At 46.7% G+C, this 24165-nt stretch overlaps 1 protein-coding gene across 1 annotated transcript in view; it reads left to right on the forward strand.

Annotated features, from left to right (window-relative positions):
* Positions 1–12142, forward strand: part of LOC134943711 (parvalbumin beta-like) — a 69733-nt gene extending 57591 nt beyond the window's left edge. Inside the window, exons 4-5 of the mRNA XM_063932402.1 lie at positions 997–1106; positions 11291–12142. Coding sequence (XP_063788472.1) covers positions 997–1106; positions 11291–11325 — 145 coding nt within the window. The 3' untranslated portion in view covers positions 11326–12142. The remainder of the gene's footprint in view (positions 1–996; positions 1107–11290) is intronic.
* Positions 12143–24165: the final 12023 nt, after the last annotated feature.

Here is a 24165-nt window from a genome sequence, read left to right on the forward strand (position 1 = left end):
AGGCTGCAAATAAAATGCAAATAAGAAACTTTTTTATATTTTTTAGTGCATCATTGTAATGCCTAACCAGAATTCACACAATACTGCTAATATAGGTCCCGAATCAGACCTGATCGCTGTTGTGTGAAATCGCACAGAGACTGATTATCGAATGACTGTGCGTGCGTGCGTGCGTGCGTATGCACTGCAATGTGCATGCGCGTCGCCAAACAGAGACAGGAAGGTGCGGAAATTTCGAACGCATGGCTGTTCGCCAGGTGATTGACAGGAAGAGTACATTTGTGGGTGGTAACTGGCAGTTTTCTGAGCGGGTGTGTGACGTCAGCTCCAATCAGCCTGATTTCTTCGAACTGGAGGAGTAAAGGGCCCCATACACTAGAGCGATTATGCCCGATTTCAGCCCAGTTTGGGCATTTGGCCCGATATATTGGGTGAAATCAGGCATTTTTGAGGTGTCTCCGGTCCAATCCTATGCGCGTTCCCGTGAGCATAGGATCGGATCTTCCAGATTGAATGTGCTGCACATTCAATCAGGTCCGACCTGGGGGCATGGCTGGAATCGCCCAGGATACATCGGATGCAAAAGGGTAACATTCGATGTATCTTGGCCGATCTTGCCCCCCAGGAGGCTGCCGGGGTGATCGCCTGCGATCGCCTCCAACATGCGGTCGGATAAGTGTATTGGGCCCTTAAGTATTGAGCTACACACAAACTGCACAGAATGGGAAAAACATTTGATAGTAAGTGTGATGCGAACGGTTTTGCAGCTGCCCTCTGACTGAGGGTAATTTTTGCACAGTGTACACATGCATTTGCACACTTGCACTGGGCGAATTTTCATTCCCCGTGGGCGGTGACTATCTGATCGCAGAAAAGTGTAATTTGCAGCACAGTGATCGGGTCTGAATTAAGCCCGTAGGACATATAGATATAGTAGATGTCTGACCACTCAGCAACACAACATCTTATACAATAACTCTTTCTTTATACCACCAGACTCATCCTGCAGAACTTTCGTGAAAAAGCCAGACGTTTGACTGCAGAAGAAACCAATACATTCATGAAAGATGCTAACACTAATGGAGATGGCAAAATTTCAGAAGATGGTAAACTTACGCTTATACTTAGGGCCAGTGCTAGAGTATTTGGAACCCCCTGTAAACTATAAATTTGCATCCTTCTACAAATGGGAGAGGCAGTGGGTGAAACTGGGGAGTAGCAGTGGGTTGCTCTGGGTAGAGGTTGTGGATGACTCTGGAGAGGCAGTGGGTGACAGACAGTAGGTGATGTTGGGGAGAAACAGTGGGTGGCTCTGGGTAAAGGCAATGGATGATACTGGAGAGAGACAGTGGGTAACAGGCAATTGGAGAAGCTGAGGAGAAGCAGTGGGTGACAGGAAGTACGTGATGCTGAGTAGAGGTAGTGGGATATAGGCAATTAGTGATGCTGGGGAGAAGCAGTGAGTGATAAGCAGTGGTTGACAGGCAGTGGGAAACACTGGGTAGAATCAGTGGTTGACACTGGTGGGAGATATTCAGTGAATGGCAGTGGGTGATTCTGAGGAAAGGCAGTAACCGCTTTGCCTGACATCCATCCATCAGATGTGGAGCAGGGAAGCGGCCTCTCCAGCCAAACACCTTCCTGTAATGTATGCCCCCACTTACTGCATCGAGCTGGTCCTGCTTACGCTTATAGATTTCCACATTGAGTTCTTGATTCTTCTTTATTAGAGCCCATAGGAGCGCTTTCAACAATGGAAATTCAACAGGGGGAATTCAAATGTTTGAAAAATGGGTTGGGTGTCTGTTTTTTCCTGTCTATTAGATAGGAAAAAACAAACACCCAACTGACTTTTCAAACATTTGAATTCCCCCCAACAAGTGCTAATTTTTACGTGGGCTCACTTTCCTTAGAAAAATGGTGCATGTGCAGCAGATAGCAATGACTCTGGCACAGTTTTAATTTCTTCTGTGCATGAGTCAAAATTCCAGTGATTTCTTCAGAAATACCTATTAAGAAATTGCAGGAAAAATAGTGTCTGTCTCAGCCCAATCAGACCTTGTTTTGAGTTGCGGAGTGAATCAGGGGCAGGGGCGGATCCAGAAGAAAATGAAAGGGGTCCACGATGATAGGTGAACGGTAATAGTTATATTTACATGCACCTAAGGCACGCGTGCTCCCAGATAAGAGGTGTGGTATCACAGGGGGCATGGCCTCACAATAAACGTCATCAGGTAATGATTGGCTGTAGGAGCGCATCCTGGTTTATTGCCAATGTTTTACACCCTGATGAAAAGGCTGATTGGGCCTTGAAATGTTGATCACCTGTTCCTTTAGTTATGGGGGCCTGGAAGGCACAATATAATTATTAAAGTATTTAATTCATGGTGGCAGGTGCAGCATACCAGGACACGAACTGCCCATCTTTAATTAGCAGAAGCAGCCAGCTGGATCTCCAACAAGCAGCATAAGACATCTGCAGGACAGCCCTGTCACAATCACACTGGCCGCCTTCTCAAAGCTGAGCTGAGTTTGACTGCACCTAGCATGGTTGGTAAAGGACAGGAGCGGTTCTTGGTGCGGGCAAGCAGTGCCTGCGCCCGGGGCGCTGCGGCCTGGGGGCACGGCCGCAGTCACCCTGCAGGCCCCGCCGCCTACCCTCACCCCAATCCCCGGCTGCAGCAGATGCCGTGGGCTGTGTGGGCGTCCGCTGCAGCCTGCTCTACTGACAGACACTAGAGATCATTATTGACCTCTAGTGTCTGTGCGGCGCTGCTATGGGAGAGACTGTCAGAAACTACAGGGAGGGGGGGGGACCCGAGTGCCCTCCCCCTGGATCCGCCTATGATCAGGGGCCTATGAACACCACAATCCCTGCTATATAGCTATGCATATGTCTTACAAGTATGGCAAATACATATGCTGCTTAGCAATGAATTTGCTGTATTCTGACAAAGCTTAAAGCTCAGTTTATCCAACAAGGAAGGACTTGCCATCTAGCACTGATGGGCCGGTCTCCCTCCCAGCATACAGAGACATGGAGGTGTATATCTAAACCATGCCTCTGTAAGCCGTGGCCATGCCCCCTTGTCGTGTGCAGGTGTACATGCAACTACAATGCCAGGACAATTATAGAGCCCCAGTCTGTCTATGGTAGTCACCATTTACACTATAACGTTCAAATTTAAGATTTATAAAACAGAGAACAGATGTTTATAATGCTATGATAGTCACATAGAAGTGTAAATATCTACTATATAAAAACGAAAATCCGTCCATCTATCTTTCTATACAAATACACAGTTTACAAGGATCGTGAAATTTTACATACAAGCGTATTAAAACATGGCGGAGGCAAATAAAACAATTAGAAATCCCTAGCACCCCTAGGAGGGTAGACAGCATAACTCCGGAATTACTGGAGCAATGTACTCCAAAATTGGTACACATATGCCTTACAATCTGGCAACAAACACTGTGGGAGGAAGACACCCCTAACATCCCTAGGGGTAAGGCAGCTGCACTGAGTATTTCAGCAAACAGCATAACTCTGGAATGCCTGCAGCAATTTACAACAAACTTGGTACACATATGATTTACACTCTGGAAACAAACACTGTGGGGGTCAGACACCCCTAGCGCCCCTAGCGGTGGGACAGCAGCACAGAGTATGTCAGCAGACAGCAAAACTGTGGAAGGCCTGGATCAATTTACACCAAACATGGTACACATCTGACTTACCATCTGGGAAAAAACTCTGTGGGGGTTAGACACCCCTAGCACCCCTAGGTGTGGGACAGCAGCACATAGTATTTCAGCAGATAGCAAAACTTTGGAATTGCTGGAGCAATGTACTAAATAATTGGTACACATATGAGTTACAATCTGGAAACAAACACTGTGGGTGTAAGACACCCCTAGCACCCTTAGGGGTGAGGCAGCAGCACTTAGTATTTCAGCAGACAGCATAACTCTGGAATGACTGCAGCAGTTTACAACAAACTTGGTAAACATATGACTTATATTCTGCAAACAAACACTGTGGGGGGTGTCTAGGGGAGGGACACCAGCACAGAGTATGTCAGCTCAGGAGACAGCAAAACTATGAAAGGCCTGGAGCAATTTACACCAAACTTGGTACACATCTGACTTACAATCTGGGGACACACTCTGTGGGGGATACACACTCCTAGCACCCCTTTGGGTGGGACAGCAGCACAGAGTATTTCATGAGACAGCATAACTCCCGAATGCCTGGACCGATTTACAACAAATTTGGTACACATATGATTTACAAGCTGGGAACAAACACTGTGGCAGTAAGACACCCTAGCACCCCTAGGGGTGAGGCAGCAGCACAGAGTTTTTCAGCAGACAGCATAACTCTGGAATACCTGGAGCAATTTACACCAAACTTGCTACACATATGACTTACACTCTGGGAACAAACACTGTGGCGGTAACACACCATTAGCACCCCTAGGCATGGGCCACCAGCACAGACTATATCAGGACATGCATGATATGTCAGTGATGACAGGGCTGCATTTGACAGGGTCAGTGACATGATGCGAGGAGGGGAATGGAGGCAACACAAACCCACACACTGAGAGTTATATAGTGGAATTAGCACAGACCCCAGCAGCACAGAGATACATAATGTGCTGCGCTATATAAGAAACTGTAAAAAAGCGGCACTGACATGATGTGTGGAGGGGAATGGAGGCAGCAGGAAGCCACAGACTGAGACCTCTATAGTGGGAAGACCAGGGTCCCTTTGGGGACCAAAAAGGGGTCCGCCCACTACACAAAGTGCGTCAGGGAAGCAAGATATGCCTATATACTAGATCTCCAACCAACGTAAATTAACAAACAATTATCATTGTAATTTACCATCCTCATCCCCTAGTGAAGCACGAGTGCTCAGCTATCTACAATGTTATTTATACTGTGTGTTTAATACTTACATTTATTTTTGTAAACAGACATTCTTAAAATCCCAGGCAATGCCGGGTACTCCAGCTAGTAATAAATATATTGCTTATATGTTACATAAAAAACTTATCAAGGTTTAAGGATCTGTGCTTGAGATTGTCCCTTGGTGGTAGGATATAAGTGCAGCACAGATGGTGTAATGGTTAGCATTACTGCCTCACAGCACTGAGGGCACGGGCTCAATTGCCACCATGGCCCTAACTGTGTGCAGTTTGTATATTTACTTGTGCTTTCATGGGTTCCCCTAGGTACCCCAGCTTCCTCCCACAGTCCAAAATATACTCCTAGGTTAATTGGCTCCCAACAAAATTAACCCTAGTATGAAAGTGTGCATGTACATGTGGTAGGTACAGAGGCGGAACTACCATTGGTGCAGCTGGTGCATTGCACCTGGGCCCCTGAGGCCCACTGATGCCCAGAACAGCAATGAGTTATCCCCTGACTTCCACACACAGACCATTTTGAGCAGTGTTGGAGGAATGGCCCATCTGCAAAACACGGTTGGATTTTCACATACACCTCACAGAACACGGTAATTTACTAAGTATTCGTATTCTCAATCACACCCGAACATCACACAAACACTGCCGCAAAAGGATGGAATTAATAGACAAATAAAAATGTCATAAAAGATCACCTTTCTGGCGTGTTTGACATGTTGTGATACCGTACCAACACAAAAATATCAATTATGATAGCTAAACCTTTTTTAAAAATTCTATACGTATAGAAAAATGTATTTATGTCTTAATATTGCTGCCAAAAATGTATATTATTATGACCACCAGCTAATAGTCAGAGTAAGTGCTGTGTGCAGCAGCTAGGCGGGCTGAACTGTTGTTTTAGACACACGTCTGCTAGTCCCCAGGTTCATTTTGATGGTGAGCTGCTCCAATGTAGGGTGTTGGTTGGCCGTCATGCACCGTCGTTCATCTCTTACATCAATTGCACGTGGTACTCCACAGTTTCCATGTCGGTTATTCGCAATGGTGCCATTTGTCCAGCTATGATACACCTTCACCTCAGCAACATGCGAACAGTTCACAAACTGCGCTGTTTCAGAAATACTGCCACCCTAGCCCCAAAAGCCGATAATCATCAATGTCGTAATGAGTGATATGTGTGCACACTACTTATATACCCACCAAGCCAACGCACAACACGTGATGTACTTCATTGGCAACGCGCTGCCAATGTCAAATGTTGAACATAAATTCCACCCGCTCACAATTCCGATGGTCGGCATGCTGAACTGCAGGGATCATTCCTACTTGTGGGTGTACATGACACCCATAGAGTGGGAATAGAACAAAGCCTGCTGCATGGCAAGTGCAGCGGGCCCACAATGGGGCGTGTTGCATTCACCCCCCCCCCCCTCCAGCTGGCATTCTGCTGCTGGGATACCAGCATCGGTATGCTGACTGATGGTCTCCTGACCACTGGTCACGCATACCCATCCTGTATATTAATGCATATTGTGATTTTGTTTACAACATATATGACTGTATTTGTTAGATACAGATGGGTCCACGGTTATCTTGACTAGTTTTCTGCGCCTAGGCACGACATGATTTATTAGCATAAACACTTCATCTATTGTTTCAGCTGCAATACAATACAGAGAACAATACAGCAGGGGATTAAGTCATTGAAGCAGGGGATTAAGTCCAATTGGCCAGTCTCAGTTAATCCTATTATAGGTCAAGATAAACATGGACTCATCTGTACCACTTCTCAACATAAATTAGCCAACACTGCTATATCATTATGCATAAGTAAGCTTTAATATACTTTTCTACAGTAGGCCATATAACCACACAAAGTAACACAATAGAATTTGTAAAGTTGTCTGTGCCTCGGCCCGCCTCCGAGCGTACACAGACGCTCCCATTCAAAGTGAATGGGGCATGTGCCCGTCTACGACGCACGTTTGTCCCATTTGTTCCTGTCGGTGCGCCTGGTGGGGCACACCTAGTCGCAGACGGAGCCAAGATTAGTGTGGCTCCATCTGTATGTCACCGTTTAATACAATGCACGTTTGCAATAAGTAAGCCAGCCATACACATCTATTTCATGGTTAAATGATGTAAAAACTACAAGTCTCAGGATGCCCATAAAAAATGCATTTTATAATATTGATAACTTTTTGTTTTTGGTATATGTACTGTCAGTACACATAACATATAAACAGTTAGTGACGGCCTCTACTATCTAATGAGTACTGGTATTACAGTTTAGAGGCTATGAAAAAATAGGTGACTGAACTACAGTAACTCTATAATAATTCTCCATTTGTACAATAACAATACATTTCCAAAACATTTGCCAACATACAGGCATATATTAGAAAAAGGGGATAGGATAATATTAAGCGACCAATGGTGTCATAAAAGATAGGAGACTATAGGTATAAAATATAAAAGTAGTAAATAATTTATTTACAGAACATAGCACTAAAACAAAAATTCACTGGGTAAAATTAATTGTAAGAGATCAAATATGCATGTAAAAACTAGAAGATTTAAAAAATACAAAAAGTGAAAAAACACAAAATACATTAAAAAAACAAGAGAGGATATAGATATCTTAACTTATGAGGATGAGTTAGATCAAGTGGCACCCAACACGTTTCGTCCTAACTGGACTTGATGAAGAGACAATTAATGAACTCACAATGGTGGTCATTCCGAGTTGTTTGCTCGCAAGGCGATTTTAGCAGAGTTGCACACGCTAAGCCGCCGCCTACTGGGAGTGAATCTTAGCTTCTTAAAATTGCGAACGATGTATTCGCAATATTGCGATTACAAACTTCTTAGCAGTTTGATAGTAGCTTCAGACTTACTCGGCATCTGCGATCAGTTCAGTGCTTGTCGTTCCTGGTTTGACGTCACAAACACACCCAGCGTTCGCCCAGACACTCCCCCGTTTCTCCGGCCACTCCTGCATTTTTTCCGGAAACGGTAGCGTTTTTTCCCACACGCCCATAAAACGGCCTGTTTCCGCCCAGTAACACCCATTTCCTGTCAATCACACTACGATCGCCTGAGCGATGAAAAAGCCGTGAGTAAAAATCCTAACTTCATAGCAAAATTACTTGGCGCAGTCGCAGTGCGGACATTGCGCATGCGCACTAAGCGGAAAATCGCTGCGATGCGATGAAATTTACCGAGCGAACGACTCGGAATGAGGGCCAATGACATTATACAATACCAAGGAAAACCCTGTACAGTAATTAAGGTCCTAAAAAAACAATAATATTCTGTATAGCATACAAAAACAAAACAGTTTACCACATATACACTACCAATAAAAAAACAAAAACAGGCACACTACAAACATGCAGGAAATGTAGTATACACTTACTTTCCATAACATTAATAACCATTATACACTATACCACTTCAACATTTTGAAAAACATTTAATAACAAAAATAAACAGCAAAGTGTGTGCGTACTTTCCAGCCGGCCTTGGTACATCAGAGTCCCTCACATAAGTCCGTCAGACCTCCTCAGGAGGAATCAGAACCTGAAGTGGATTTTCATATTCCAAAAAGGATGCCACATAAGGGGGGCCGTGCCACGTAAGTAGTGCCACCTCCTGTCTGCCATGTTGCTTTTACCTCCATGGCCATCTTTGACATGGCACTTGATATCATTGAAGTGCTTGCGGCATGTGTCATCTGTCCTACGCAAGGAGTCTTCTGCATTCACTACCTTCTGCCATATCGCATTTTTCTTTTGTGAAGAGACTTTGGTAGCTGTTTGACCAAACAGCTGGTGGTGATGCTTCATTACCTCACACACCAGGGCCATATTTTCACCAAATGTGAACTTCACATTCCACTTGGTCTTGGTCCTGGTGGACATGCGTTGGTGCGTCATCACTCTAAACATCAGAAGAGAGTGGCACCTCAACTGCTGACAAAACAATGACAATGGATTAAAAAAAATATGACAGGGACAGAAAACTATGACAAACTAATAATAAGCAAGACAATATATAACACAAGACAACTATCAGACTGTTATGCCTGCAGGAATGTACTGGTGTCTGAACTGTTATGCACACCAGTGCCTGCTGGAATGTACTGGTGTCTGAACTGTTATGCACACCAGTGCCTGCAGGAATGTACTGGTGTCTGAACGGATAGGTATGCAAAACAAATGAACTCACAGACAGACTGGGGAATATGACATTACGTACACAGAAGGTGATAGGATAACAAAACAAACACAAAGCGAACAGAGAAGCCCAGAGGCTAAGAAACTGGGTGTCTCCCTAGTATTAGGAATGCTCAGATGGGAAAAGCAAGATGTTGTGTTTTAATACGTAGAGAACCCGAAATGCTGTTGCCAAGGGCAACAGCAAAACCCTAAAGGGTTACCAACGGGTGTGGCCGTAAACTCCTTGGTCAGAGATGGAATGATAGACACAAGGAGAGTCTCCACAATCCTAATCCTCACTTGCAGTGCACAGGCTCAGCTCACTGCCACTAAACTGACACCTGAACTCCTTGCACAGTGAGAATGGATTCAGGCAGGCAAGTCTGAGAATACAGCCGCAAACTTGCCAAGTTCACAGAGTAGCAAAAGAACCCCAGCAAGTTAAACGACTGACTCCAGTCTTACTGCCAGGTCTGGACTGGCAGAGTGTAGTACCAAATCCCCAGGCCTACTCGCAGTAAGCAACAACAAATACAAAGCTACACAGTACTGGCTAACTTTCAGGAACTAACTAACCAACAAAGATTCAGCAGCATCTGCTTAACCTGAGAAGAGGGTTTATAAAGCAGGTGCTGTCCACGCCCCACTCAGACCTCACAGACTGTGAGCACAAAAACCAGCAACGGATCCCCTGCCGTGCACAGAGCCTGTAACCACTGAACAGCAAAAGACCCGAACCGGAGTATCAGCTGCGCTCAGGTTACTCCGCTTGCACTTGTCTCCCGGTTGCCATGACGACGTGGCAGCACAGAGCAGGAGACCCTAACACAGACACAATACAGCACTCAGAAATCACCAAAAAACTCTCCAAAAACTCACCAACTCCACAAACCACAACCTCTCCACACACCTCTAACTAAGGGGTAATTCAGACATGATCGTAGCAGCAAATTTGTTAGCAGTTGGGTAAAACCATGTTCACTGCAGGTGTGGCAGATATAACATGTGCAGAGACAGTTAGATTTGGGTGTGGTGTGTTCAAACTGAAATCTAAATTGCAGTGTAAAAATAAAGCAGCCAGTATTTACCCTGCACAAAAAACAAAATAACCCACCCAAATCTAACTCTGTCTGCAAATGTTATATTTGCCCCACCTGCAGTGCCCCACCTGCAGTCCGAGTTGATCGTAGCTGTGCTAAATTTAGCACAGCTATGATCATGTTACCAGACATGCAGGGTGGCGCCCAGCACAGGGCTAGTTCACCCCGCATGTCAGAGCCACCCCCCTCCCCCACATAAATACAAAAGCATCGCACAGAGGTGATGCCTTTGTATTTGTGGAGTAACTCCCTGCCAGCGTAGCTCCTGCGGCTGGTCGGGAGTTGTGTGTCGCTGCCACTGGCCGCAGTAGCTGCCTGAGACATCACGCAGCCACCGCGCCACGCCCCCCAACTATCCAGCCACGCCTGCATTGGCCAGACTGCGCCTACTAAACGGCGGCTTAATGCCGCCATTCAGCCCCCTTCCGCTCAGCGACCGCCTCTATCTTAGAGATGATCGCTTGGCACCGACGAATGCCATGCGCCGGCGCACTGTGGCGCGGGTGCATGCACAGTTCCAACCCGATAGCTGCGCTGCGACAAACTGCAGCAAGCGATCAGGTTGGAATGACCCCCATGGTTTTGCCCAAGTGCTAACAAATTTGCTGCTATGATCAGGTCTGAATTACCCCCTAAATAAACAAGGAAAGGACGGTTTGGGGCATGTTTATATGCTTGTGACATGCCGGACTCTGAATTATGAATAGCACTGACATCAGAAAATATGAATTGCACAAACATGGTAGCTTTGAAAATTACTGTATTTGCTTGACCTAAAATAGACATGAGAGTGGCATATGCCAACCGAAATGGTCAGAATTGGGAGAAACACGGGAGCTTAGTAAATTTACCCCTTAGTGTAAAAAGTGTTCCAGAGTTAGAGCAGAATTCAACTTTTAGAAAATAATTATTACAGCACCAATATCAAAAAGACTATATTATTTAGAATTTCAATTTCAGTGCAAATGTGAAAAAATGACTGCTTAGGGGATTTTAATTAATTATTTTCTTTTTTTCCCCCCTATTTCAGAATTCCTAGCTCTACTAAAAAAAATAAAAAGCTAAAGACCAATGGTAACTTCTCCAATGGCTCACTTCTTCACTCTTTTCACTGCTACATGAATAGACTCCCAAAAGACAAGATCTAAGGCTGAAATTTTAAAACCAACAGACACCTCATCCATAGCTGGGACTTATTTGTCATACTGTCTCATGACATTGGAAAATGCCTTTTTGTTATCTGTTTTTGAGACTATTGAAATATCTAACAATGGGGGTCATTCCGAGTTGTTCGCTCGCTAGCAGATTTTAGCAGCCTTGCACACCCTAGGCCACCGCCCTCTGGGAGTGTATCTTAGCTTAGCAGAATAGCGAACGAAAGAGTCGCAGAACTGCGAATTGAAAATTCTTAGCAGTTTCTGAGTAGCTCCAGACCTACTCACAGATTGCGATCAGCTCAGGCTGTTTCGTTCCTGGTTTGACATCACAAACACGCCCTGCGTTCGGCCAGCCACTCCCCCATTTCTCCAGGCACTCCTGTGTTTTATCCTGACACGCCTGCGTTTTTCCGACACTCCCAGAAAACGGCCAGTTTCCACCCAGAAACACCCACTTCCTGTCAATCACACTCCGATCACTTCAACGATGAAAATTCTTCGTTTGGACGTGAGTAAATCTACTAAGTTTTGTGCTAAAATACTAACCGCATGCGCACTGCGTACAATGCGCATGCGCATTTTTGCCTTAATCGCTCCGTTGCGAAAATCGGCAATGAGCGAACAACTCGGAATGACCCCCAATGTACAGTATTCTGGCATTCAATGTCTAATGTGTTTTTCGATGGAGCTTATTGATCTTTACTAATAACAGTATTGAAGTTGATGATGGGAAAATAAAAACTTTAAACAAAATATCTTGTTTGACTTGTTTGAGAGGGTCCTGCTCATGAGATCTTACATTCTGAAGGGAAGGAGAAGACAGACAGGGGTGACACAGATGGGGTAGAAGTGAGTCATGTAGCAGAGGGTTAGGATGAGAGATGGTTGGATTTGATGAAGGAGTGGGTCTTGAAAGCCCGTTTATAGTTTTGTAGGGAATTGGAGAGTGCGATAGGGAGAGGTAGAGAATTCCAGAGGTAGGGAACACCATGGCCAAAATCATGGATGCGGGAATGGGAGTAAGTAATCAGATGGCAGGAGAAGCGGCATGAATTTGAGGAATGAAGTGGGCAGGTGGGAGTGTAAGGGAATTTGAGGTCAGATATGTAAATGGCAGAGGAATGGGTGAGGATTTTGTAAGTGAGTGTGAGAAGCTTAAATTGGATTCAGAAGGGGAGTCTGTGTAGGGCTTGTAAGAGAGGGGAAATGGACGTAGTACGCTTGGAGAGGAAGATGAGTCGGGCAGTAGCATTGAGGATAGATTGGAGTGGAGAGAGGCATTTGTCAGGGAGGTCATGTCACAACTGAGGGCCTGAGCTGACGGGAGGCAGCCTCAGTTGTAGGGGCTGAGGTGTAATGGAACCTGGGAGGTTGTATCAGACCCCTGGACAAGTAAGTTACACGTAGGAAGATTGCCCGAAGGCGTGACCACGACAACCAGATTAAAAGTCAATGATGTTTATTTGACAAACTCCATGCAACACAGCAGTAGTAAAGAAAACGTAAAAGCAGCAGTAATATAACACAGTTCCTGGGTACTACAGGATGGCAGTGGCCACAGGGCTCTGGCAGTATGGGTACAGTTCTTATTGACCACTAGATGGAAAGTCCTTACCAGGCCCGACTGTAGTAGTAGGAATAGCCCAGGATCCTACCAGCTGATGTTCCACGGAAAGCTGGACTGCTGTAGGTGAAGTGGCTGCTGTGGGTACTGGTTGGAACCAGTCAGATGTAGACACGGAGTTGTTGCTGGATGGAACCAGCCAAATAATATATGAAGCTTGAGAGCGATGAAATATAAATGATATATGGAGCTTGAGAGCGGTGAAATAATAGTACCAATGGTAAATGGAAATCTGCAGAAATGGTACCGGCACTTTAAGAGGAGCTGATCCCTGTTGGAAGCTGCATCCTGGAAGCAGGTGATTCTGTAGCTTGGAAATGGAGAAGTCACAGAGGACTGGAGAGTCAGGCTGCACCGCAGGTGGTAGACTGGAGCGGGTCTCTTTAGTGGAAGCTTGGAGACAGGAGCTGGAACCTGGAAAACAACCACAGGAGAGAGACAAACTGGAACTAGGTTTGACAACCAAAGCACTGACATCCATCTGGCCCAGACACAGGATACTTATACCTGCAGCTATGCAGGCATTGGCTGGGCAATTATGCAGATTTCAGAGCCAGTAGATTGGAGGAACTGGAACATGTGATTGCATCCAACATGGCTGCGCCCATGCTGGAAGTAAGATGGAAAACCTGGTTTGGAACACTATGTGGAAACATAGTAGTAATAGCGGCTCCGGCCGCAGATGACAGGAGACGCCAAACAACAAGTGCATGCTGAGACACGTGGAAGGCAGCGGAGACCGCGGCAGGCATGACGCTGGATTCAAACATGGCTCCGCTGTGACAGCATCTCAGAATGACAGGAGGGTTATGCAGATTATAGACACCGATGAGATCCGGACTTGGAACGCAGAGCCAGTCTCAGAAGACATCGAAATGGCAGGTAATGGCGTCCAGATACCCGGATCGTGACAGCTCACATAGGAGGAGATTACAATAGTCCAATCTGCAGATGACCAGTGAGTAGATGAGGGTCTTAGTATCATCCAGGGTGTGTGTGTGTGTTTCGGGGGGGGGGGGGGGGGGGAAGTGGTGAGGGAAATGAGTTCCACCACCTCCGCTGGTCACAGTGGGTCTATGTATAGCCCCTGTGAGGGAATTAATAGATTTTAGACAGGATTCAATACGGTTGTCTGTAGGTTCCTTCAGTGAGGTGACAGTGGTGACAGGCAGGGTGGATGACACCATGAGACGTGTGACAACAGAGTCCGCTGGGGGTGGAGTTTCTAATCTGTTGCAAATAACTGCTGGCAGAGGATAGCAAGCTAATGCCCGCTTAGATAACAGGAACTTTTTACCTGGCATGTCCCAGAGTTATTGCCTAATTTCCATCAAATGATCAGAATGTGGAAATTCAGTGTTAATCACCTTTTGCTTTTTAAAGGGATCAGTACTAAATGCCGCCAGCCGGAATCCCGGCGGTCGAAATACCGACGCCGGAATCCCGACCACACAATCCCGACAGGGGTGGTGCAGCCCTTGCGGGCACACTATTTTATTATCCCTCTATGGGTGTCGTGGACACCCATGGAGGGAGAATATGTCGGGATTGTGGCGGTCGGGATTGCGGTGTCGGTATTTCGACTGCCGGGATTCCGGCCGGCGGTATCTTGACCGCATCCCTTTTTAAACACATCAGTTTTCTTAGCAACCGGTGTCGGTTCTTTCTCATCTCAGAGTTGAAGAATATGTTTAATTGCCAAAATGGGAGCTTCCTCTTCTGCAGCACAAGAGTCTGTGGGGGTCATTCTGAGTTGATCGCTCGCTAGCTTGTTTTAGAAGCCGTGCAAACACTATGCCGCCACCCACTGCGGAGTGTATTTTAGCTTAGCAGAAGTGCGAACGCATGTGCAGCTGAGCTCTGCAAAAACAGTTTGTGCAGTTTCTGAGTAGCTCTGAACCTACTCCACGCTTGCGATCACTTCAGCCTATTCATGGCCGGATTTGACATCATACACCCACCCATCGAACACCCAGCCACTGCGTTTTTTCAGACATGCCTGCGTTTTTGCAAACACTCCATGAAAACGGTCAGTTGACACCCAGAAATGCCCTTCCTGTCAATCTTCTAGCGGCCGCCAGCGCGAAGAAAAACTTCGCTAGAGCCTGAGCACAACCACAAAGGGCTTTGTACCTGTACGTCGCTCGGGAGCATTGCGGGGCATACGCATGCGCAGAAATGCCATTTTTTTCACCTTATCGTTGCCCTGCAAAAATCGGCAGCGAGCGATCAACTCGGAATGACCCCATGTCAGAGAGAGCTGTATGTTCACCTTCCTTGTCAGATGACACCTCTGAGAGGACTGTGGATTGGGATGAAAAGGTAGCCTGCTTAAATGATTGGCATGATTATGTCCAGTCAGAGCCTTTTGTCTAGTCAGAGTCTGAATTAATTGCTGCAGCTGATTAGATGGATTATCTGCCCATTGGTACTATATTAGGAGGTAGTCTCATAGTGGGGCCCATAGGGGGCATAAGGCAGCCTACCAAAGTACCCAACAGTGTAGAAAAGGCTGCCCAGGGAGGCTCCTGCTTGGGGGCAGGAGCAGTGGACTGATTAGGAGGTTTATAACAGCACAGAGTCCATCATATATGACATCCTCCGCAGAACAAATGCACATCTACAATCGAAAACTTTGACATGCGGGCAGATGCCCAGCACAGGTTTAGTCCTCCCAAATGTCAAGCCCCCCCTCCCCCGAAGATGTGCGAAAGCATCGCACAGCGGCTATGCTTTCACACCTGCTGAGTAGCTCCATGCCTGCGCAGCCTATCTGTGAAGGCATGCGGCTACCTGCCATGCTTTTTACACAGCGGCTGTGTGTGACATCACTCAGCCGTGGCGGCCAGCCTCGGAAACAGTCTGGACAATGCAGGCGTGTCTGGACAGCGCCCCAAAAAAGCCACCGGTACGCCATTGACTGTCAATCAGGCAGAGGCGATCGCACCAGTGAGATGCCTTCACATCTCACTGTGTATGCACGTGCAGTACAGCTGCTGCACAGTGCGGCTGCTGCGCATGAGCACACAGCACAAGGCTTCAGCCTGCGACTACTGTTTTGGCAGCGTCTAGGACTGCATTAGGCCCTAAATGTATGGTATGTGACTAAACACAGATATATAAAAATATACTTTTAGAAATAACCCTAGAAGCACCTGTGCCCTGGGTACAGAAATAACAGGGATAAATATATAAGATACACTGAAAGTGAAAACAGACAGTAGATCTAGCACACAGTCACATAAAGAGATCTACGGCGTGCACTTTTTCATGTTTTGTGTTTTGGTTTTGGTTCTGATTCCACTTTCGTGTTATGGTTTTGGCTTAATTTTGCCAAAATCACCCTTTTGAGTTTTGGTTTTGGATCTGGATGATTTTTGAAAAAAACATGAAAACAGCTAAAATCACAGAATTTGGGGGCAATTTTGCTCCAACGGTATTATTAACCTCAATAATATTCATTTGCACTCATTTCCAGTCTATTCTGAACACCTCACACCTCACAATATTCTTTTTAGGGCCTATTTCATAGTTAGAATTAGAATTTGGCCCCATGTGCACTGCAGGGAGAGCAGATATAACATGTGCAGAGAGAGTTAGATTTGGGTGTGGTGTGTTCAAATGGAAATATAAATTGCAGTGTAAAAATAAAGCAGCCAGTATTTACCCTGCACAGAAACAAAATAACCCACCCAAATCTAACTCTCTTTGCAAATGTTATATCTGCCCCCCCTCCCCCCTGCAGTGCACATTGGGGTCATTCCGAGTTGATCGCTCGCTAGCTTTTTTTAGCAGCCGTGCAAACGCTATGCCGCCTCCCTCTGGGAGTGTATTTTAGCTTAGCAGAAGTGCGAATGAAAGGATCGCAGAGCGGCTCCAAAATTATTTTGTGCTGTTTCAGAGTACTTTCAGACCTACTCTGTCAGCGTCCGGAGTCTTACCGGTACGCTGGGGCTGCGGGGCTGGCTTCTCTTGTGGTGTGCGGGCTGCGGCAGAGGTGGGCTGCTGCGCTAGGTCTGTGGACAGCAGTGGCGGTGGTGAGGGGGTCCGCTCGTGGCGGCGGGACGCCACTACAGCGGGTCGCTCTTACTGAGCTGTTGCTAGGAGACCAGAGGCAGTGAGCAATGTGGCTTTGCCGAAAGGTCTGCATTACTGGGCGCCACCATGTTGGAGACCAAGTTTGAAGCATAGTTCCTGTTTCCTGTTTCTTCCAGCCAATCCAGGGGAAGCTCTCCCTATAAAAGGGGGCTGGTTTAGGACAGGACGCCAGTGCTTCAAGTTACAACCCTGTTGTAGGTGCTTTAGCCTGTGCTCCCAGGATCCTTGTCATATTCTGGTTACTCCTGCTTCTGCTTGGTCGGTTCCCTGTCGCTGCTGCAGTCCTGCCGTTCCTAACCTGCTACTGCCTGTGGAAGCGCTCCTGGAAAACCTGGTCCAGTAAGACTCTTTGGGCACAGTCGGCCCTGGGTCTTCTGCCTCGTCTTTCAAGCCACACTCCACAGATCTACTTCACCAGCCACGTCTTTGTACCACCGACCACTACCTGCAGATTGTTATCTTCAGCCTCATCCTCCAAACCACAGTCCACAGTCCTTGTCCTCAGCCACGTCTTCAACTACCATCCACAGTTCATCATCTACAGTCTCGTCTTTCATATTACAGTCCACAGTTCTTTTCCTCCAGCCACGTCTTTTAACCACCATCCACAGTTCCACAGTTCATTATTCACAACCTCTTCTTTCAAGCCACAACCTGCAGTTCTTTATCCGCAACTACGTTCTTTGACCATCATGCTAGCCACAGTTCTCTACCTCAGCCCTGTACATAATAAATACTATTCATTGACTTTCACCCCCGCCTACGTTCTTCATTGCTCCGTTTCCCATGCGAAGAAATTATATCCAACCCCCTCATCTTGTTCACCCACAGCCATCTACCTCCTCGGGCAAGTCTCAGCTGCTGGATCCTCAAACTTTGCTAGACGTGACAGTAAGCACTGGCCCAATGGATTTGACGGGTGATCAGGCCTCAGGAGGGGATTCAACTGCAGATATGTGGTCTCGCTTAAGTAAGCTGGAGGCCACACACTCTCAGATTGTGCAGTTCATGCAGGATATGTCCGAACGTCTCGACTCTCTCTGTGTTGCCATGATGGCCCCTCAAGTATCTACAGCTGCTCCCACATTAGCACCCCCGGTCCCGCTTCCTCCTGTACCAGCACCACTTCCACAGTTGCATTTGCCATCTCCCAGTAAGTACGATGGGAATCCAAAACCAGTGCGATATCCAGTTCGAACTACAGTCGGCCAGCTTCCCATCAGCACGAACCAAAGTAGCTTATATAATTTCTTTACTTACTGGGCAAGCATTGGAATGTGCTTCACCCTTGTTGGAGAGGATGGATCCCATCTTGTGTAACTATTCAGAATTCGTGGCCACCTTTTCGAAGAATCTTCGACAAACCGGGCAGGACTTCTGCCGCCTCATTGGAGATCCTGTGCCTGCGTCAGGGTTCGCGTACGGTCGGTCAGCACGTGATCCAGTTTCATACTCTCTCCTCAGAACTGAACTGGAATGAGGAGGCTCTCATTGCAGCTTTCTGGAGCGGTCTCTCCAAAAAGATCAAAGATGACCTCGCAACTCAGGACGTACTTGATAAGTTGGATAAATTAATTTCTTTATGCGATAAATTAGACCTGGGGTACAGAGAACGCTGTATGGAGAGGTCGTGGTCAGATCGCCCTAAGCCTAGAGTAATGTTCTTCCACCAACACCATCATAACCGACTGCGGAAGAACCCATGCAGATCAATCGCTCCCGCCTCTCCAACGAAGAACGTCAGAAACGGCGTCAAGGGAACCTCTGCTTGTATTGTGGTGCATCTGATCACTTTGTCAAAACTTGCAATCTACGCCTGGGAAATGCCCGCTCCTAGCTTGTGCTGGAGAGGCCAAGCTAGGAGAATTCTCAGAATTACATACCAAGAAAGAGTCTGTCTTGTTAACCCACTTGGAGCTCCCTTCTTCTTCTCTTCTCATCCATGCACTACTCGACTCCGGAGCCGCCAAAAGCTTCATTACATCAGCTCTGGTTATACGATCTGGAATACAAATGGTTCCTTTGGATCGTACCATTTCTGTTACTGCGGTGGATGGAAGTTATATCCCTGAGGGTATTACATCCTTTCGTACTATTCCTCTCAAGATGAAGGTCGGAGTTCTTCATTCAGAAAAAATCTCTTTCCTTGTAATTCCTAAAGCCTCTCGTGCACTGATCCTAGGGTTTCCATGGTTAATCAGACACAATCCCCACATAGACTGGCAAACTATGGATGTTCTCTCTTGGGGACAAGACTGCTTCCAGAACTGTTTACCCTCAGTAAGACCTCTCTGTTCCTCCAGTCCTTCCAGCCTTCCTGTGGAATACCAAGCCTTTCAAGATGTGTTCTTTAAGGATGGGGTGGACATCTTGCCCCCTCATCGTACTTGGGATTGTGCCATTGAGCTAGTACCTGGTAAGACTCCTCCCCAAGGTTGAATCTACCCTCTCTCACTTCCTGAGACACAGGCCATGTCAGAGTATATCCGGGAGAACTTGGATAAAGGGTTCATCAGGTCTTCCACATCTCCTGCTGGGGCGGGGTTCTTCTTTGTCAAAAAGAAGGATGGGGGCTTGCGGCCCTGTATTGACTATAGAGTTCTCAATGACATAACAATTAAGAACAGATATCCGTTACCCCTGATTCCAGAACTGTTCGACCGTGTTAAAGGAGCTACTGTATTTACTAAGCTGGACTTACGGGGGGCCTACAACCTTATACGTATTCGTCCAGGGGACGAATGGAAGATGGCATTTAATACCCGCGATGGCCATTACGAATACCTGGTAATGCCTTCTGGCCTATGTAATGCCCCAGCCGTCTTTCAAGAGTTTGTTAACGAAATCTTCAGAGACCTCCTCTATGACTGCTTGGTAGTGTATCTGGATGACATCCTCATTTTTTCTAGGGATCTGAAGACCCATCGGGAACAAGTCAGAGAAGTGCTAACTCGTTTACGAATGAATCAATTATTCTGTAAATTCGAGAAGTGCACCTTTGAAGTACCCACGATTCCATTCCTCGGTTACATCCTCTCAGGGCAGAGGTTACAGATGGATCCCGCTAAAGTCCAGGCGATTCAGGATTGGGCACTTCCAGCTACCCTTAAAGGAATTCAACGATTCATTGGGTTTGCTAACTTCTACCGAAGATTCATTCAAAATTATTCTTCTGCCATAGCTCCCATTACCGCACTAACTAGGAAAGGAGCCGATCCTGCCAAGTGGTCTCCGGAGGCTTTGGAAGCCTTTTTGTCTTTAAAGGAGGCCTTCATGACCACTCCAGTTCTTTGACAACCTGATCTCAGCCGCCCGTTTTTGGTGGAGGTTGATGCCTCTACTGTGGGAGTAGGAGCAGTATTATCCCAGCTCTTCGAGGACAAGAAGGTCCATCCTTGTGCATTCTTCTCATGAAGAGTTACCCCCGCTGAACAGAATTACGCTATTGGGGAACAGGAATTACTAGCAATTAAGTTGGCCTTTGAGGAGTGGAGGTATTTGTTGGAGGGAGCTCATCATCCAATCTCGGTAACCACGGACCACAAGAACCTCCTGTATCTACAGTCAGCCCAATGTCTGAACCCACGCCAAGCAAGATGGGCACTCTTCTTTACCCGTTTTAACTTTAAACTTAGTTACCGACCAGGCTCCCTCAACAGAAAGGCAGATGCATTATCTCGCTCCCTAAGTTCTGAAGAACCCTCTGACCGTTCTAAAGAGCAATTCATCCTGGAATCCACCTCTTTTTCAGCAACCAATACCTCTGAACTTCCACCTCCAGGAAAGATCTTTGTTGCACCAAATCTTCGCAAAAAACTTCTTACATGGGCTCACTCCTCCTCCTTCATGGGTCATGCAGATGGTCTTAAAACACTCAAATTCATTCAGCGTTCCTACTGGTGGCCTCATCTCAGGACTGACGTTCAGGAATTCGTGGCTGTCTGTCCAAAATGTGCCCAGCATAAGAGTCCCAAAGGTCCTCCAGCCAGGTTAATCCATCCATTACCTGTGCCACTAAGACCATGGATGCATATTTCTATGGACTTTATTATTGATTTACCTACGTCTGGTGGACGGAACACTGTATGGGTCATAGTTGACTGATTCTCTAAAATGGCACACTTTGTTCCTCTGGCTAATCTCCCATCAGCATCCCAGTTGGCAAAATTATTTACAGCAGAGATCTTTCGACTTCATGGTCTATCACAGGAAATCGTGTCTGATAGAAGGTCCTCAGTTTGTGGCCAAGTTTTGGAGGTCCCTATGTTCTGCTCTTGGTGTGAAATTGAACTTCTATTCAGGATATCATCCCCAAACGGTTGGTCAAACAGAGAGTGAACCAGGATTTGGAGACTTTTCTTTGTTTATTCATGTCCTCCTCACAGGACGACTGGCTGGACTTCCTCCCATTCGCAGAATTTGCCCATAACAATCTCTATCACTCTGCCACAAAATCTTCTCCATTCTTCATTAATTATGGTTACCATCCGAGAGTTCCTGACTTCCAACTTCTGCCTACACTCGAAGTTCCTGCCGCAGAGTCAACACTTCAACAGTTTACTGAAACCTGGAAACAAATTCACAAGGCCTTGATGAAGACATCCAAGAGGTATAAGACCTATCAGATCTGAAGCGAAAAGCTGTACCAAGCCTTAAGGTAGGAGATCAGGTTTGGGTTTCCACACGTAACCTAAGATTAAAGGTTCCTATGAAAAAGTTTGCTCCCAGCTTTATTGGGCCCTACCCAATCGAAAAAGTTTTGAATCCTGTGGCTTATAAAGTGAAATTACCCCCGCAGTTAAGAATCTCTAATGCATTTCATATTTCTCTCTTAAAACCTTTGGTACTTAATCAATTCAGAGCTGCTTTGCCTAAATCACCCAAGATCCAATCAGCACAAGGAGACAAATTTGAGATTCACAAGATCCTCGATTCTTGCAGACTTTATGGTCGCCTCCAGTACCTTGTTGATTGGAAGGGATATGGACCAGAAGAGAGCTCTTGGGTAGAAGCAGAAGATGACCATGCTCCAAGACTTCTTCGGACATTTCATGCCAAGTTCCCAACTAAACCATATAGGTGTCCGGGGTCCACCCGCAAAGGGGGGGGTACTGTCAGCGCCCGGAGTCTTACCGGTACGCTGGGGCTGCAGGGCTGGCTTCTATGGCGGTGTGCTGGCAGCGGCGGAGGTGGGCTGCTGCGCCGGATCCTTGGGCAGAAGTAGCGGTGGTGAGGGGGTCCACTCTTGCTGAGCCATTGCTAGGAGACCAGAGGCAGTGAGCAATGTGGCTTTGCAGAAAGGTCTGCATTACTGGGCGCCGCCATGTTATAGACCAAGTTTGAAGCATAGTTCCTGTTTCCTGTTTCTTCCAGCCAATCCAGGGGAAGCTCTCCCTATAAAAGGGGGCTGGTTTAGGACAGGGACGCCAGTGCTTCAAGTTACAACCCTGTTGTAGGTGCTTTAGCCTGTGCTCCCAGGATCCTTGTCATATTCTGGTTACTCCTGCTTCTGCTTGGTCGGTTCCCTGTCGCTGCTGCAGTCCTGCCGTTCCTAACCTGCTACTGCCTGTGGAAGCGCTCCTGGAAAACCCGGTCCAGTAAGACTCTTTGGGCACAGTCGGCCCCGGGTCTTCTGTCTCGTCTTTCAAGCCACACTCCACAGATCTACTTCACCAGCCACGTCTTTGTACCACCGACCACTACCTGCAGATTGTTATCTTCAGCCTCATCCTCCAAACCACAGTCCACAGTCCTTGTCCTCAGCCACGTCTTCAACTACCATCCACAGTTCATCATCTACAGTCTCGTCTTTCATAGCACAGTCCACAGTTCTTTACCTCCAGCCACGTCTTTTAACCACCATCCACAGTTCCACAGTTCATTATTCACAACCTCTTCTTTCAAGCCACAACCTGCAGTTCTTAATCCGCAACTACGTTCTTTAACCATTGTGCTCCATCCAAAGTTATCTACCTCAGCCCCGTACATAATAAATACTATTCATTGACTTTCACCCTGCCTATGTTCTTCATTGCGCCGTGTCCCATGCGAAGGAACTATATTCAACCCCCTCATCTTGTTCACCCACAGCCATCTACCTCCTCGGGCAAGTCTCAGCTGCTGGATCCTCAACTTTGCTAGACATGGCATACTCAGCACTTGCGATCACTTCATACTATTCAGTTCCTGTTTTGACATCACGAACACGCCCTGAATTCGGCCAGCCATGCCTGCATTTTTCCTGGCACGCCTGCGTTTTTCCGAACACTCCCCGAAAACGGTCAGTTGACACCCAGAAATGCCCTCTTCCTGTCAATTACTCTGCGGCCAGCAGTGCGACTGAAATGCTTTGCTAGACCTTGTGTGAAACTACATCATTCATTGTAATAGTACGACGCGCGTGCACATTGCGCCGCATACGCATGCGCAGAAGTGCCAATTTATTTGCATGATCGCTGCACAGCGAACGAAAGCAGCTAGCGATCAACACGGAATGACCACCATGGTTTTGCCCAACTGCTATCAAATTTGCTGCTGCGATCAACTCTGAATTACCCCCTTAGGCCTAAAAGTTGCACCGAGGTGGCTGTATGACTAAGCTAAGCGACACAAGTGTGTGACACAAACACCTTGCCCATCTAGGAGTGGCACTGCAGTTGCAGACAAGATGGCACTATTCAAAAACTAGTCTCCAAACAGCACATGATGCAAAGAAGAAAAAGAGGTGCAATTAGGTAGCTGGATGGCCAAGCTAAGCGACACAAGTGTGCGGAACAAACACCTGACCCATCTAGGAGTGGCACTGCAGTTACACACAGGATGGCACTTAAAAAAACTAGTCCCCAAACAGCACATGATGCAAAGAAGAAAAAGAGGTGCAAGATAGAATTGTCCCTGGGCCCTCCCACCCACCCTTATGTTGTATAAAAAGGACATGCACACCTTAACAAACCCATCATTTTGGCGACAGGATCTGCCACACGACTGTGGCTGAAATGATTGGTTTGTTTGGGCCCCCACCAAAAA

The sequence above is a fragment of the Pseudophryne corroboree genome, chromosome 7, assembly GCF_028390025.1.
Source record: "Pseudophryne corroboree isolate aPseCor3 chromosome 7, aPseCor3.hap2, whole genome shotgun sequence".
Taxonomy (NCBI): Eukaryota; Metazoa; Chordata; class Amphibia; order Anura; family Myobatrachidae; genus Pseudophryne; species Pseudophryne corroboree.